The 15,780-nt window shown below is 39.7% G+C and overlaps 1 protein-coding gene across 11 annotated transcripts in view; it reads left to right on the top strand.

Moving 5' to 3' along the window:
* Positions 1-15,780, top strand: part of SRPK2 (SRSF protein kinase 2) — a 128,229-nt gene that overhangs the window by 40,575 nt on the left and 71,874 nt on the right. For 2 of the 11 annotated variants that reach the window (XM_086886715.1, XM_086886710.1), the window contains exon 1: positions 80-304. The exons of 3 other annotated variants lie outside the window; for them this stretch is intronic. In XM_086886715.1, the coding sequence (XP_086742841.1) occupies positions 267-304 (38 nt within the window). In that variant the 5' untranslated portion in view covers positions 80-266. Of the gene's footprint in view, positions 1-61; positions 305-646; positions 796-15,780 lie in introns of those variants that run through there. 6 more of the 11 variants (XM_086886712.1, XM_086886711.1, XM_086886717.1 and 3 more) reach the window with 5 other exon arrangements.

The following is a 15,780-nucleotide window of genomic DNA, read 5'->3' as shown; positions in this document are numbered from 1 at the left end:
GGTGGCGCGGCCCCCGCGGTGCCCGCGCGAGCTCGGGCTCGGAGCGGCGCCCCCCGCTCGGCGATGGTTCCGCCCGCCGTGCGCGGTCATGTGCGCGGGCCCGGCCCTCCGAGCGCGGCTGGGCGGCCTCGCACAGCGCCGCGTCCCGGGCCTCCGGCGGACAAAAGGGCGCAGGGAAGCGAGACCTCCGGAAGGCGAGGGCAGGCGGTGTCGGTGGTGAACGTTTTCTGATTTTTCCAGAAATCAAGCAGAAGACTGAGCTGCTGATGTCAGTTAACTCTGAGAAGTCGTCCTCTCCAGAAAGGTACGGCCGCATCCCCGTCCGCATGAACGCGGGGCTTCTCCCTCTGCCTCCGCGGGGCTGCTGGCATTGTCCGCCTGCTGCATGCTGGATCTCGCGCCGTGCCCACCCAGCCTGTCCTTCTGGTCGAGCTTTGTGCGCGTTTGCCGAGGGTTCCGGTGCCGGGCTGCGCCCCGGAGCCCGCGGGCTGCAGCATGCGGATCGCGGCGGGGCGGGCTGGGCTGGCTGGTGCAGACCCCGCGCCCGTCACGCGAGCGCATCGCGCGCGCCCCGCCGCGCTGCCCGCGCCGCTGCCCCTTCACGTGGGCAGCACACAGAACTTGGCCGAGCCATTCGTGCCCTGTTATGTGGAAAAGGGAGTGTCCTTTGGAAAGTAGCTCAGGAATCGCAAATCCCCCTATTAGTCACATTCTGTAAGATAGATGTGATCCCTGTTCAAGTCTGTGCTAGGAAATGGAGCAGTCGCTGCATGCAGTAATGGTTCATGCCTGCAGGTAAGGACAAAATGACTCAGAAGTGTTTTTAAAGCAATTATTTTATCTGTCAATCAGATTAGTGCTATTTCAAGTAGCTGTTTCATTTTTAGAGAAATACTTAAAGGTACTAAATGTACATTTAAGTCTTCTGGCGTGAAATAGCCTCTTGTGGTTGTTTTGTTGATTTCGAATAAATCAGCCTTGCTCACTTCTGTTTTGCTTGCAGCTGCATTTTAGGGCATTTTTATTTTTTAAACTGCTTCAATCTAGAGACACGTAATACCATTTCCCCCCCATTATTTACAGTAAACATTTTGGCTGTATGCAAAAGACCCTCTGAATGTTTTATTTCACTCTTCTAATATTGGACATTGGCAAAAAAAATACTGTTAATTTTAAGCTCTCAAACTGTGTTAGGCTGAAATCATGATCTAAAGTTTATTTTATTGAATGGTTCAGCATAGAGAGACATGATAAGGCACTGAATGCTATCTTAAGGAAACATCTTTCCTTAAGACATCTTTCAAAATCAACGACTGCTGTGTGGCATGGGTGGTTTGAAAAACAAAAATGAGCAATTTAATTTGATTTATAAGTATATTTATGTATGATACATAGAAGCAAACTGCATTGCCTTTCACCAGCTGTAGTTATAACAAAATACCAGCAATGAGAGATACAGAAAATGGTGGGGGGGAATGGGGTGTTAAGTCACCTTTCCAAAATGGAGAAATATAAGAAGAGCTTTGAGAGGAATTTTAGTATTTACGTGTTCAAAATTAATAATGAGATAAAATGCAAATGTTTATTTGTTAATCTTTATCCCACTCCTATGCCTAAAATTTTTAAATAAAAGACTCATAAAATGGTGGTGGTAACAGGGAGGATGATGGAGTGAAAATAGTCAAGGAAACAGGTGTTAACTTGATTTTTGGAAAGACTTCAGTTGACATTGCTGTCTGGGAATTTGGTATATTATACAGATACTTATTTTATTAAAATGGATGTTATGCAGCACCTGACATCTGATCAGCCTGATTTTGAGCAGAACATGCTCATGGTTGAACTAATGGTAGTCCTAGATGAAGATATCCTTTTAAAGGATCATAACACACAATTAGAAAAAGATGCATTTGTTTGAGAGTCATTTGAATGTGATTCATTAAAAAGTAAGATTGTTTTAGCAGCATGATGTGTTATCATGCAATAAAGATTAAAAGTGGCTGTTGTATATGCACAGAGATTTTTTTTGAGGATTTAAATATATGGTACTCTTCACCTGGAGATTGGTTTGACAGATCAGCTGTGTGGTCAGTTATAAATGAAAACATCTTTATTTTCTTGGAGGGTTTTTTTTGTTTTTTTTTTTTTTTTTAAACCACATTCTTTTCATCTATCTAAAAATAGACTGAATTTTTTTGCAAGCTGTTATGAAACAGTGCTGTCTATCCTATTAGCTGCCAGTTCCTTTCAAGGCTCTTTGAAAACTAATATACTAGATTTTTTAAAAAGAAATAATTATAATATTGAATGTCTGAACTGTTAAACTGGCCTTATCTGCTCTGTAGAGAAATTGCAATGTGTGTTTATGCCATACAGACATGAGAATATGCATGTTCTTGAAAAACAGAAAGGGAATTAATTCTTGCATATTTATTTATTTATTGCTGGTTTTTATCCTTGCTCCTAGTGGTTGGCCTTCTTGCGAAGCTTGAGTTCTCCATGTGGGAATGCTGTGTGGAAGATCTGAAAGAGTCCATGGCTTGTTTCTTGTTTTCCACGCTAGCAGAGGCTGCTAGACAGCGCTTGCATAGCCAGAGGGGAGGGGAGAGGAGGTGCTCTGTGCATTTACAGAGACTGATGAAATGGGAATAGAGAAGGAATGAGACAGAAGCCCATTACTTGCCTCCTCCTTTGGTTGGTCTTTGTTCTTACAAGACAGTTTAGTGTTTGTAGGTTTTCCTGCTCATTTGGCAAGTTCAACATCTTACTGATGAGAAGGAAGCTGGTATGTAATGGATGGCTTGGCTGCTATGGAGGCTCAGCATTTTAGAAATCCTGCAGTGTTCTCTTAGGATAGTTTTTAAGAACCTTTTTTTAAGAGCCTTAGGAATGATTTTAAGAACCTTTCAGGAGACATTAACAAGAAAGTTGAACCTTTATGTTGAGGACCGTCTGAGATGTTTAAAGACATTGGCAACCTTGAAAAGTAAATCAATACAAACCTGAAACATTTTTCATAGATGCATCCTTCCTTTCCCTTTACCTTCTCCCTAGGAAAACTGAAGTTGCAGAATTGAGGTGATGAGATTAAGATACATGTGTTTTGGCGTGCTATGGGATATTTCATTAGCAGATACAATCAGACAGCATCTCTATGTCCTAAATTTCCGAGTAGTTAATGCTGCCCTGGGCCAAAGTCCTGGTTCCTTGTTGATAAGGTAACCCAGGTAACTGCGGACGCGTGTGTGCACATGGACTGGGCGGTGGATCAGGTAACCCACTGCAGCTGCTGTCGCTGAATTGATTTGTTTGCATGTCTGAGCCTTAAGGAGACCATGGATATGTTTTCCTACAGTGTGCTTACAATGTGATACTCACCTGGTTTCCTTATTTAATAAGTAGTAATTAAACTACCATGTACCCTCATATTCTTTGTGTTTCCTTGGGGGCTGCATGAGGTTACTGGTCCAATTCCTGAAGAAGCAGCAAATAGCAGCACCCAAATGAAGGAGGGATTTTGGGAGCCCTCCAGGAAAGTAAAAATACTTCCATTTCAGGTGTATGAGTTATGCAGTCTTCTCATCTACAGTACAGTGCATGCTTTGAGCTGCACAGGATTTTATTTTATTTTTTTTCCCTTTTTTAGGGGCTGTGTGGAAGTCTTGGCAAGTTTCTGTTTCTTTTTGAGAAAAGTTAATTCTTTCACCTGGATGACTTGATACTCTTAAGACTTCAAACCTAATGTATGCAGTCGTTTTCTTTTTCACATTTTAGGACAAAGAGCTTGTTATTCCTTTGGCTCTGATTTTTGGATTCTAAATTTGTGTCAGCAGTATAGTTTGACCATGGAGCATTTTCTGATAAAGGTTATTAGCAAGGCTGATCAGTCTGAAGTGTTTGACCTGCCCTTTTTCCTCCTTTTTACAAAGGCTGCATATGCATGTTTCTTTGAGTTTCTGCTTCAGTGTTTTTTATAAAAAATAATAGCAGCCACTTGTGAACAGTGTTAAAGAAGGTAGCTGGTGTGTATATAATTCCATTTTCATGATTTTGAAGGGTTTCATAAATCCCTCAAGGAAAGGGAAGATACTTTGAAATGACAAGTTTGTATTAATCAGTATGTGGAAGTATTTGGTGTCAGGTGGTGCAGACAAGTTTTAAGAAATAAGGGTGATTTTGGTTTGGCTTTTTGTTGGGGTTTTTTTTGAGTCTTGGGGTATGTATACCACTCTATCTTTGTAATTTATATGTGCAGAGCAAATTAATGTATTTCTCACTGCTTTTACATAGTTTCTTCATCAGATCATGACAAGGAGGCATTCAGGGATAAAATAAAGGAGAAAGAAATCTGAAATATTGAGAAGGAAGGAAAAAGATGGAACCTGAGTACTGTCTGCTTCCTTTTCTAGGAGACTTAATGTTAGTTGTTAGAGGAGGGATTGTAAAACAAGTTATGATGTTGAAAGATTCCTTTGGGTTTCGGAACATCAGGAAATTTTTTTATTCTGTTCTTGTGTGTATTTCTTTTTTAAATTTAGTTGTGGAAGCACTACTTCTAAAGTATAAGTGTGACTTGTAATAAATATAGAAATAATGTTTAAAAGTAGAACCATCAGCTAACAACATAAAACATAAGCTGATACTGCTGTGTGTCAGATAAATGGTTTGGAATAATTGTTAAATAATAGGGTATTATAATGATTCCATTAATTATGTAACTAACACTGAAAAAAAAAATAGTTGTCAGAATAATGCAACTATTTCATCAGTTTCAGTAACTTTCAAACACATTTACGAAATTTTCTTTAGCTCTCTTTCTGCTTTGCTGGTTCTTTTTAATAGGATAAAAGAAATGTTGCACATCTTCCCTTTCAGGACAGTTCAAATCTATTTTTAGTGGTCATAAAACTAACCTTTATGTTTTGTTTTATATATGGTGACCAATATGTATTTCCCTCCCATTCTACTTATTGTCTTTTATCTCAGAAGTAGAAAGAAAATCATCCTATCTTAGTGTGGGCCTTAAGTTGTTTATCCAGGGAGGTACTTTATTCTACCACCAACTCTGCTGGGTGACAGTGTACCTGTATAGCTCTCTCAGACTAAGTGCTTAATTTTAGATTACCAGTTCTGGACCAAAAGAAATCCTATGTTTTGTGTGGTTTTCATATTAAAGGTTTCACAATCTCACTTGTTTTAGCACGTAAGGCTTTTAAGTGAAAAATGAAAGGGATGTGGAGACAAGGAATGTTGCAATATGCCATTGTCCTTGTGTAGGAAAAAAATGGAAATAGCTTATATAGAAATAGCCACTTATGGAGCATATTTTTCACTTGAGGTGATATTTTTAGTGGACACTGTACTGTTTTATAGGGTTGGTAGTGCCTCTTTGAAAAGATTGAGAATTTTAAGTGTATTTTAGTGTTCAGGGATAGACTTGGTTTATTTCTCTGTCTGGAATTTCTGCCATAGGTAAAAAATTATGTACTTTGATGTTTAATAACAAGTGAAATATTATCATTAGTATCCCTACTACTCAGATGGCTTGTGCACTACTTAATGTTTTTCTTTAATTTTTTTTTTTTAATGAAACAGCTTTTTAATGTTTTTAACTATTTATCTTTTTTTTAATTAACAACTTTTCATCATGCAGGTATTTGTGAGGTATTTATTACAGGGAATTTTTTAATATACCTTCTGAAAACTAAAATCTCAGATTTTGTCCGTTCCTGTTGGAACTAAAATGAGAGAATCTTCTGAAAGGGAGAGATGGAAAGTTCTGTGGTGTTGTATGAGGTTTTCCTGTATGAGAACTGTTCACTGGAAACAAACTCAGGCAGTCCAGTGGTGGTTTGAACACAGTTATTTAATGGCTTAGAAAAAAAGATATGTAGGAAATTTGAAAAATGTGACTTGAACAATATACTTTCTAACCAGTTCTATCCCAGGGTAAAATGTCTGGAAAAAAGTAATGGATCATTTTAAGCAAACCCTTTGGTATCACAGATTTAGTCAGTTTCATGACTTGTAACATTTTGCCTAATCACTGTCTTGGTCATGCCTTCACTAAAATGTCCACTTCAGCCCCTAGGTGGAAGGTAAAGGAATGTTTCCTGATAGATTGCATAAAATGATATGTATCCTGTGCCCAGATTTTGCATTTCTGTTGTTGCTATAGTGTATTACAGGATAAATTAATTTGTGGTTTTCTGCACCTTCATATTATATGCATATATTCATATGATATACTTACAAATCAATAATAAAATGTTTAGACATTAATGTAATTAATTGAATTTGCTGTGTTGTGATACATGTATTTTCATTGATCTAGAATTCATGTAGTTACTGAGGGATGCTGGGAACATCCTAAGCAAATGCATGCAAATCTAAGCATTCCATTTTGTTCCATATTTTGTGTTACAAACATATTATCAGGAAACTGTGCCATCTCTCAGCTTTTGACTTAATGTGAATCCTACCGTACAGTTTGGAGTATATGTAAACTTTCCAGTGGACTGAAAAATACTGTCCAAACGATGTTGTGACCAGAAAGTCTTTTACTAGTTCATTCTTCAGGAATTTTACACTCCTGAATCAGTATTTGCCTTAGGTGCTTCTGTATTTTCTTCAAAACTCACTTTTAGTCTTGGGTGATCTCTGACAAAATCTAAATAGTCGCTGTTACCTTAAAAAAAAGATCTGAAATTTATCTCATCTAGGATGCCTGCCAAACTCATGCTGATATTTATGACTAGATGGATAGTGAACTGCGATTTCCTTTTTTTCTGCTTCATTCTCTTTCTCTCTTTTTAGTCTTTAAAGCTTCAGTTACCAAATAAATGTATGCAGCTTCAAGCTCTGCCTATGTTCTTCACCAAATTTTTCTATATAGCTTTTCTTGTCTGGTTATAGCTTTAGGTCACTCAGGCTGGTTGATTGCTTCTCTTTCCTGACTGGACAATGTTCAAAACCAGAACCACATCTCATGTAGATGTTCTGTTTGTATGAAGTTATGACCATTGTGTTTAATAAAGGCACTTTAAATAACTTCTCTGTATTGATAATAAGCGTCCTAATTTTGTCTTGATATCTGTTAATATAATAAATGGCCATAAATTGGTGATACCCATGTTTACTAAACTGTATTTTCTTCTCTTGAGAGTTGTGAAACATTTTTATTACTGGTTAATCTTCAAGATTTATTTTCCCCAAATTTGGAACAGTCTAATTCCATGGAAAGGAGAATTTCTTGAACCCATTTCTTATTTGGTAAAATGTCATTGGAGTAACATGAAACCTTTTAAGAATTCAGTGCCTTGTTTTCATGGACCAACTTCCTATGTTCCAAACCTACTGGGATGGTCACAGCCTTTCTAAAAGGGCAAGGGCTCATCCTTAATTCTGTTGCTCAGTACTACTGTGCATGGCAATAGTGTGTGTATCTTTGTTGGGGGCAAAGAAGGTCATATTATTGCAGAAGAAACTCCTATTAAACTACATTTCTGCCCTGCATTGCCAAAGCTTAACTTTTAGTAGTTTTAGCAGAAACTGGAAGTATTATTTTTGTAATTAATACTGCTATAAAGAGACAGCATTATTTTCTCTGGCAACTGCTGTGTCAGAATATCCAGCAATTTTTTTTTTTTTTTTTTTTTTTGTGGAGATGGAAAGGTGGTTTGAAATTTCTGTGGGTTTCAGTGGATAGCTCTTCTGTTATTCTGTATCCAGCATCAGGACTTAGAGATTCTCATTGTTGCCTTCAGCTGCTGCAGCTACTGTCCATAGAAGCATTCAGTTCCTGCTCTGCCCACATACCAGACACTATCCACCTCTGTTTATTTCATGCCATGAACTGGAATGGAAGATGTTTGGAGTTAGCTCTGCTCTTTACGAATCCTTCTATAAAAGGATTACCTTACCCTTAGGAGACCGTGTGTGGTGGTTTCCTCTGAGTGGTGCTTTGTCATCCCCAGTATGACAGTGTAAAGCCTTTCTGACAGCTCCTGTTGCATATGTGACATGAATCAGGAATTTCCACTGCTGCTTGGTGTCTTAGCTATGAGAAGTGCCAGCTTCCAAGAAGACTAATACAGCTTTGGACCAAGACTTCCCTAAGGTATGAAAAAAATCGTCAACCATAGTGATTCTGAAGTACATTTTTATCAATTAAAGCCTTTCATTCTGTTATAAATAAGAGTACAAACAGTCTTCATGGACTTAGTTAGAAATCTCACTTGGCTCCTTTCCAGGTAATTAATGTTTCAGAGTATTAGTCTAGAAAGCTAAATGAAGAGAGATATAGCCATCCTCAGAGTGCTTAGGTTCCACAACCAGAGGAAAAGAATGAACTTACAAAGAAATTATTGGTGATCAAGGAAAAACTCTTTCTCTCAAGAACTCTTGGTATTTGTGAGTAGATTACTACACAATGAATTAGCTTAGACCCTGTTCCTTGAGCACCCCAGCTGCAGTATGCAGCCTGTGAATACATGGGGTTTTTTTGTGTAGACCATTAATATTTAAAAGTGGTGTTGTTCTTTATGGAAAGCTCTTCACAGGTTTCCCCAAGGTAGTCTTATTGAATATGTTCCTGTAGTTTAGTTTATATGTACTTTTTTTTTCACCTGTATGTCTGCTTTATTTGTGTTACTTTTCTGGCTTGGAAAGAAAACTTACAGGAAAGGACTGGTCAAGATTCTTTTCAAATGTGTTTAACACATAGGAATTTCAAGGGCTATTAAAAGAACCCAAAGTCATCTAGTTGAAGCAGGACAGTGCCTGAGAATGCCAATACATTTTTTTACTATCATTTAAATACTCATTGCTTTTAAAAAATGCCTTAGCAAAACTGCATGGTGTTCCAACAGATGCTGGGACAGCTTAAAAGGTCTGCAACTAGAAGTCTTAAAGACTACCTCAAACTCAAATCTAAGGCAGATTCAGACACTTCACCTTTGAAGTGTTACTGATAGCTTTGCTGAGAAGCTTGCTCAAAGTATGTGTCCTTTTAGCCATGCCAGTTGTTAGAGGTAGCCAAGTATGGAGGGCTCTGTGTCCCAGGGGCAACATCTGCTGTGTAGCTAAATAGGTAAGTGCAGGACTGCTGTGTCCCCAGGGCCAGCCAGTGAGGAGTGTGGATTCCCCCAGGTGTGTGTGCATGCACACACTCATGTACAGAAGATGAGTGTGGATTCCCCCAGGTGTGTGTGCATGCACACACTCTTGTACAGAAGATGAGTGTGGATTCCCCCAGGTGTGTGTGCATGCACACACTCTTGTACAGAAGATGAGTGTGGATTCCCCCAGGTGTGTGTGCATGCACACACTCATGTACAGAAGATGAGTGTGGATTCCCCCAGGTGTGTGTGCATGCACACACTCATGTACAGAAGATACATATGCAGCTGGCCATGCAGGGTGGCAGAGACTCAAACCAGGGCTTTTATTGGCACCCACATAAACACACGGAGCACTGAGGCAAGAACTGCGTGGACAGCCCAGTCCTTTTCCTCCTTTCCAGCTCCTTACAGTGGAATTCTTACCACTGGTAGACTGGTAGAAAATTCCACCTGTGGAATTTTTGCAGAAACTCAGACATAAAGCCCTCCCAACCAATTTTAAATGCTCTAAGTAGTTCCTAGCCTGGTAACACATAAGCCCTTGAGATTCATGTTCTCATTCCTGTTGGTGGCGTATGGACCTTATTTACCTGCTGGCCAGTCTGACTTGAAATTGGCTTGAGTTCACACATACACAATCCAAGTAGAAAGTGCATCCACAAAGGGTACAGGTACAGGGTTTAATGACAGTATAGGATGGACTATCATGAACAAGGGCAGGGCTTAGTCAGACAAGTGCACAGAGCAGATGCTTATTTGTACTGGACCTGTGCAATTTATCCTTTTTTCTTGTTACTTTCCCTTACTTATTTCTCCCTTACCCACTTTTATACCAGTCCTCCTCCAGATCTAATGCCTTCCTCTGAACATTTCATAGCATCTTGCTTATTCTCACAGTACTGTCATAAGTTTTACACAGTCCCAAAATATTCTTCCTCCCTGCATCTCATAATAAATCCCATACCCCTTAAGGCAATAACCTTTAGTTTTCAAGGTGTTTTTTGGGAGGAGTTTTGACTCATCTTGGTAGGTTTCACAGTGGGGGAATATGGTCTAATTGATAGTCGTAGGAGTAGCTGATTCATATGCTCCCATTTTTACTCTTGAGGTTGTTAGGGTTGACCTGTTGTTTTGCTTCTGGTCCTTGCTGGATATGTTTTTATTATGGTTAGCGTTTAATCAGATAACCTAACACTGGTCTCCCAGGGGCCTAGTAGCACCTGTCAAAACTGGATCTAGGTCTGTATGGATTTTTGGCCATCTGATATGGACCTCCAAAAGATTGAAATCAACTGAGGACATGAAATGCATAAATGCTTTGCTTACTACTTCTCAGTCTCCTGAAAGTTTGATATTACAGAGTTTTGTCTACTGCTTAACTCCTATTTAGCTTTTAGACCTATGTTCCTAGAAAGGAAGAGTGATGATAGATACTAGATAGATCGTGTGTTAGATACCTACTCTGCTTCAGACTTACACTGCTGGATATGTTAAGCTGATACGTCTACTGAAGAAAAGCTCAGGCATGACCAAAACCAAGCGATGCTACTTACCTTGCTGAACCAGTATCTGTGCTTGTCACAAAATCCATTTGAGGTAGCACAGAGATGCATAATAACAGTAAACACCTCTGGAGCATAAACTCTCTCACATCCTACTTCTCTGTAGTCTGGTCCAGAAAAGAGATGTCTGATAAGAGTGGGCAAAATATGCCAGTTTAAAAAAGGCAAAAGCAATCATATTACTCTCATTCTAAACAAAACAATGTCTTTGAGGTATACTGGAAGGCCAGTGGTTAATCTGGGCTGCAGACATCGAGATACTGCTCAGTTCTTTTGCAAGGTAGCTGAGCAGGCAAAAGACACAGAGCCACAGTGTGTGTTAGTCAATATCTGGCTATCTGACATCAGTATTCAGAAAATCTGGCATGTATTATTTCTACTCTAGGAGCCCAGAAGATAGCTAATACTTGAGACTTTGCCAAGTTGTTCTTCTCAGGAAGAGAAATATATTATTTGAAGGTTGTGAGTTTGTGTGTATGTGTGCAGGGCTGTTTATTACCCAAAACATGTAAACAGAGCTTGTTTGCTTGAGCAGAGTAGAAACAAAGTGCAACAAGTAGCTATTTTGCTGATGTTTTCAAGTCTGCCTGTCTAGCAAGTACTGTACTAAAAAAAAAACCCTTAAAATTAAAAAAAAAAAAACAAACCCAAAAAAACCCATGAAACTCTCTCCTGGAATCACAGGCACAGCATTTTTTTCCTGTTTGGTTTTTTTTTTCCTTTTTCTGCTTTTTCAGCTGTTGTGTAAAAGACCTAATGTTCCTTTTTTACTGAGGCTGAAAGGAGGCTATTCAGCCCACCTCTTAGCCTTGACTGCAGCCAGATATACTGAATGCTTAGAGAGTAGCTCAATCTCAGACATAAAATTTGTAGGACAAAAATACTATACCTAAAGTACAACTTTACAAAAAAAAAAATAATTATGTGTACTATAATACCTTTGTTTACTTTCTGGACAGTTCAGTTTATTTCCAGGTCATGCTGTATGGCATCTGAGGACTCTTGCCCTTTACTGCAAATAGTTCTTGTCAGATCTTTTCCATGGGCAGGTGTGAGCTGTCTTTCAAGGCTTCTGCCAGGTTTCCACTGGATTTCTTTGGGGCAGGAGTGTTTAGATTAAAACCATCCTGGGCTTCAATTGTAGCTTTTGTTCCTCCTTCTAAATGTTGCTTTTTTTCCTCTAGAAAGCTTCACTAGGTTTTTGTCTGGTGCTTCATCACCCTGCTCCATTGGTCTAAACCTGTAGGAGTCAGCTGGAGCTGAAAAAAAACCTATCTTCCTTAACTCCTGGAAGATTCTGAGACTAACAAGTTTTTGGTTCTCTAAACTACTTCTGAGACCTTGTTGTTTTGTTCACAACTAGTAGTTCACGTGTGTACTGTTGCCTGCAAAAAGTAATCTGAGTTTGAATTGCAGTGGGGTTCTATATGGAAATAATACAGTGGGAGATTTATCCTAGAACTTTCCTTTACCTCCCACTCCGGTTTTCATTATTCTTGTCACTCCTTTTATTGAGTTACCATCTGGTCACAGTCCTCTGCTATCAGTTTGTTTCATTACCTTATGCCTTTGATTTTGTGCTATTTATTTGGACATTTATTTTATGATGTAGTGAAAGAGATGTAGAATATATGAAATCAAAGTCAGAGACATGAAAATACAACAGCAATTGACTTCTGTGTGTATATATATACATATATATATGTTTTTATTTATATATAAGTTTGATAACTCAGTTATCAGCTTGTGATGGCTAGAGTTCACAAGTGACATAATAGAATGTGTTGTGATAGAGCAAAAAAATGGTAAAAGTATATATTCTGTGCCCCTGTCACAACTCTGTCATTCAGCCAGTTCTCAGTTCCCTTGGTCTCATGATCTCATCTAACTCACAGCTTTCCTGTGAGTATGTTCTGGCATTCAGTGTCAAAAGCCTTGTGGAAGTCAAGGTAGACAACATCCACTTCTCTGTCATCAGCCAAAGCCAGGCATGCCACTGTGGGAGGGTATCAGATTGGTCACACGTGATTTCCTCTTGTTGAATACATGTTATTTCCTCCTGATAACCTTCTTTTCCTTTCCATGCTTAGAGATGTTTTAGACACTGGAGCACAAGGGTTTACTTGTAAAACACATAGCGCTGCATTTTTGTTACAGTAGGCACATTATAATAATTAGTGGGCTACAGCTATTTCTATTGAAATGTAAACTTCGGTGATTTGTATTGTGCATACTGCCAGATGTAAATGGATTCTTGTGAGTAGTTTAATTGATTGGAGGAGGAATGTATTATCATAGAATCTTAGAAAATGCTGAGTTGGAAGGGACCCATCAGGATCGTTAAGTCCAACTCTCAGTCCTGCACAGGACACCTCAAGAGTCACACCCTGTGCCTGAGAGCAGTCCAACCACTTCTTGAACTCTGTCAGGCTGGAGCTGTGATCCTGGGGAGCCTGTTCCAGTGCTTAGCCACCCTCTGGGTGAAGAACCTTTTCCTGATGGCCAGCCTAAACCTTCCCTGACACAATTTCAGGCCATTTCCTCTAGTTCTGTCAGTGGTCACAAGAGTGAAGAGATCAGTACCTGCCCCTCTGTTTTCCCTCATGAAGATGTTGAAAGCTGCAATGTCTCCCCTCAGTCTTCTCCAGGATGACCAAACCAAGTGAACCCAGCCTCTCGTCATGTGGCTTCCCCTCCAGACCCTTCACCATCCTCATGGCCCTTCTTTGGAGGTGTTCAAGGTGTTCAGGGCTGGACTGGGTGCAGAGCAGTCCCCTTCAATCAGAGGTGTCTCTGCCCATGGCAGGGAAGTTGAACTGGATGAGCTTTAATGTCCATTCCAACCAAAACAATTCTGTGATTCTGTGAAGTGCAGCAAATATAAGGCATTACAGGCAGCTACTATTTATTTACACAATATTTTACAGGTAGAATTGGTTAAGAGCATAGTAATAACCTTTTGTCCCAAAGCCATGAACATGATACATCTAATTTTATCTTTTGTTCCTGAGTAATTTAATGCTTTTTTTAATCAAGTCCTCCAGAGCTGAAAATCAGAGTTTTGTAATTTAAAATGTAAGAGAAGATTGGGAGTTTTCAAGTTTCTTTCTAATTATATTTTGGCACGTTTATTGCTGCTGTTAGCGTTCAATCCCATAATGCCATTGCAATGCAAAAGTCTGCTTTTAATTAAAATGTTATTTCATGGAATGTAGTAGAAACTGTTGGTCCTTTGGTGAAACACAGATTGGTTTCCTTGTGGCAGATTGGAGGATCTAAATTGCCGTTTTGTAACAGTGTGGGTGATGTCAACAAAATGTCAGTGGAGGTGATTTGTTGGGATTGAATCACTTATTAGATAGGAAGATGTTGATTTGACTTCAGCATGCAAATTACTAGGAACTATGAAAGGCACAATTTGTTTTACAAAGGAGAAATATGAAATGTAAGGGAGAGTAATGCTTCACAAAATCATAAAATTCTTTTGGATGGGAGGGACCTTCAAGACCTAGTTCCAACCTCACTAACATGGGCAAGGACAACTTCCACTTGAGACCAGGTTGCTTCAAAGCCTCATCCAATCTGGCCTTGAACACTTCCAAGTTTGGTGTACAGCTTCTCTGGACAACCTGTTCCAGTGCTTCATCATACAGTAATCTAAACCTGCTCTCTTTCAGGCTGAAGCCATTCCCCCTTGTCCTGTCACTGCTTGTCCTTGTAAAAAGTTCCTCTTCAGCTTTCCTTTAGCTACTGGAAGATGCTCTAAGGTGTTGCCAGAGCTTTCTCTTCTCCAGGCTGAACAACAACTCCTGTCAGCCTATCTTCATAGCAGAGGGGGGTCTTCTAGCCGTCTGATCATCCTGGTGGCCTACTCTGGACTCCTAGAAAATCCATATCCTTCTTACCTTGGGGGCCCCAGATCTGGACACAGTACTCCAGGTGGGAGTAAAGGGGGCAAATCACCTTGCTGGCTGTGCTGCTTTGGATGCAGCCTAGGACACAATAGGCTTTTTGAGCTGCAGGCACACACTGCTGACTGACTCAAGCTTCTCATTCACCAGCATCCCGATATATTTCTCTTCAGGGCTCCTTTCAATCCATTCTCCATCCAGCCATACTTGTGCTTCACGTTGCCTTGAGATTGTGCTTCAGAGGTGCAACATCTTGCACTTGGCTGTGTTGAACCATGAGGTTCTCACAGACCCACCTCTCAATCCTGTCAAGGTCCCTCTGGATCCCTTCCCTCCAGTGTGACAGCACCAGAGAGCTCGGTGGTGTTGGCAAATGTGCTGAGGGCGCTCGATCCCTGTCACTGACAAAGGTGTTAAACAGCACCGACCCCTGAGGAACCCCAGATCTCCCTGCTCTCCTCTTGGACATCCAGCTGTTGGTCACAACCCTTAGAGTGCATCCATCTAGCCAGTGCCTTTCCCACAAATGATCCATCTGTCAAATTCATGTCCCTCTAGTTTAAAGGCAAGGGTATTGTATGGGACAGTGTCAAATGCTTTGAGTCATCATACTACTGCAATAAATATTTCATTTGGCAGTACAGTTTTCTTAGTTTTATGAGCTTCCTGCCAGTTAAATTTGGCAAATATGTCTAGATATTGCTAACTGCTGTTCCAGTGTTGCTGACGTGACTAGTTTAATTTTTCCATATTCTGTTGAATATACTGTGTTTTGCATAGGTCGTATTGTGCACTGCATAAGGTTGGGGGTTTTTTTCAAGTTTTAGTCAACTGCAAGTGGTTGTATCTACATACTTCAGGACAATCCAGGCGCTTGTTGAGCTGGAATCCATAAACATAATTACCGTGATGGTGGTGTTGAAGTGTAATTAAGTTCATTAACAATATAAACATGGAGTGTTTTACTCACAGGAGATTACTACTATGTTTTTAATTGTATGACTGTGTTTTGTCTATGTAGAACTTTTCTTTCAAGTGATTTGATTTTTCTTAAAGACTGGGATTCTTGGTATGAAAGATGCATATGTATGTTTCTTCCAAGCAAGTGTGGAGAAACTAGGTATATTGTCTGAAGAGAAGGATTTTTTTCCCTCAGTTTTTGTTTTTTTAGAAAGAATGCTATTT

This window comes from Cyanistes caeruleus, chromosome 4 (assembly GCF_971803275.1).
Source record: "Cyanistes caeruleus chromosome 4, bCyaCae1.hap1.1, whole genome shotgun sequence".
Lineage (NCBI taxonomy): Eukaryota > Metazoa > Chordata > Aves > Passeriformes > Paridae > Cyanistes > Cyanistes caeruleus.
Note: the sequence above shows the minus strand (reverse complement) of the source record. Positions and strands in the feature narration are given on the sequence as shown.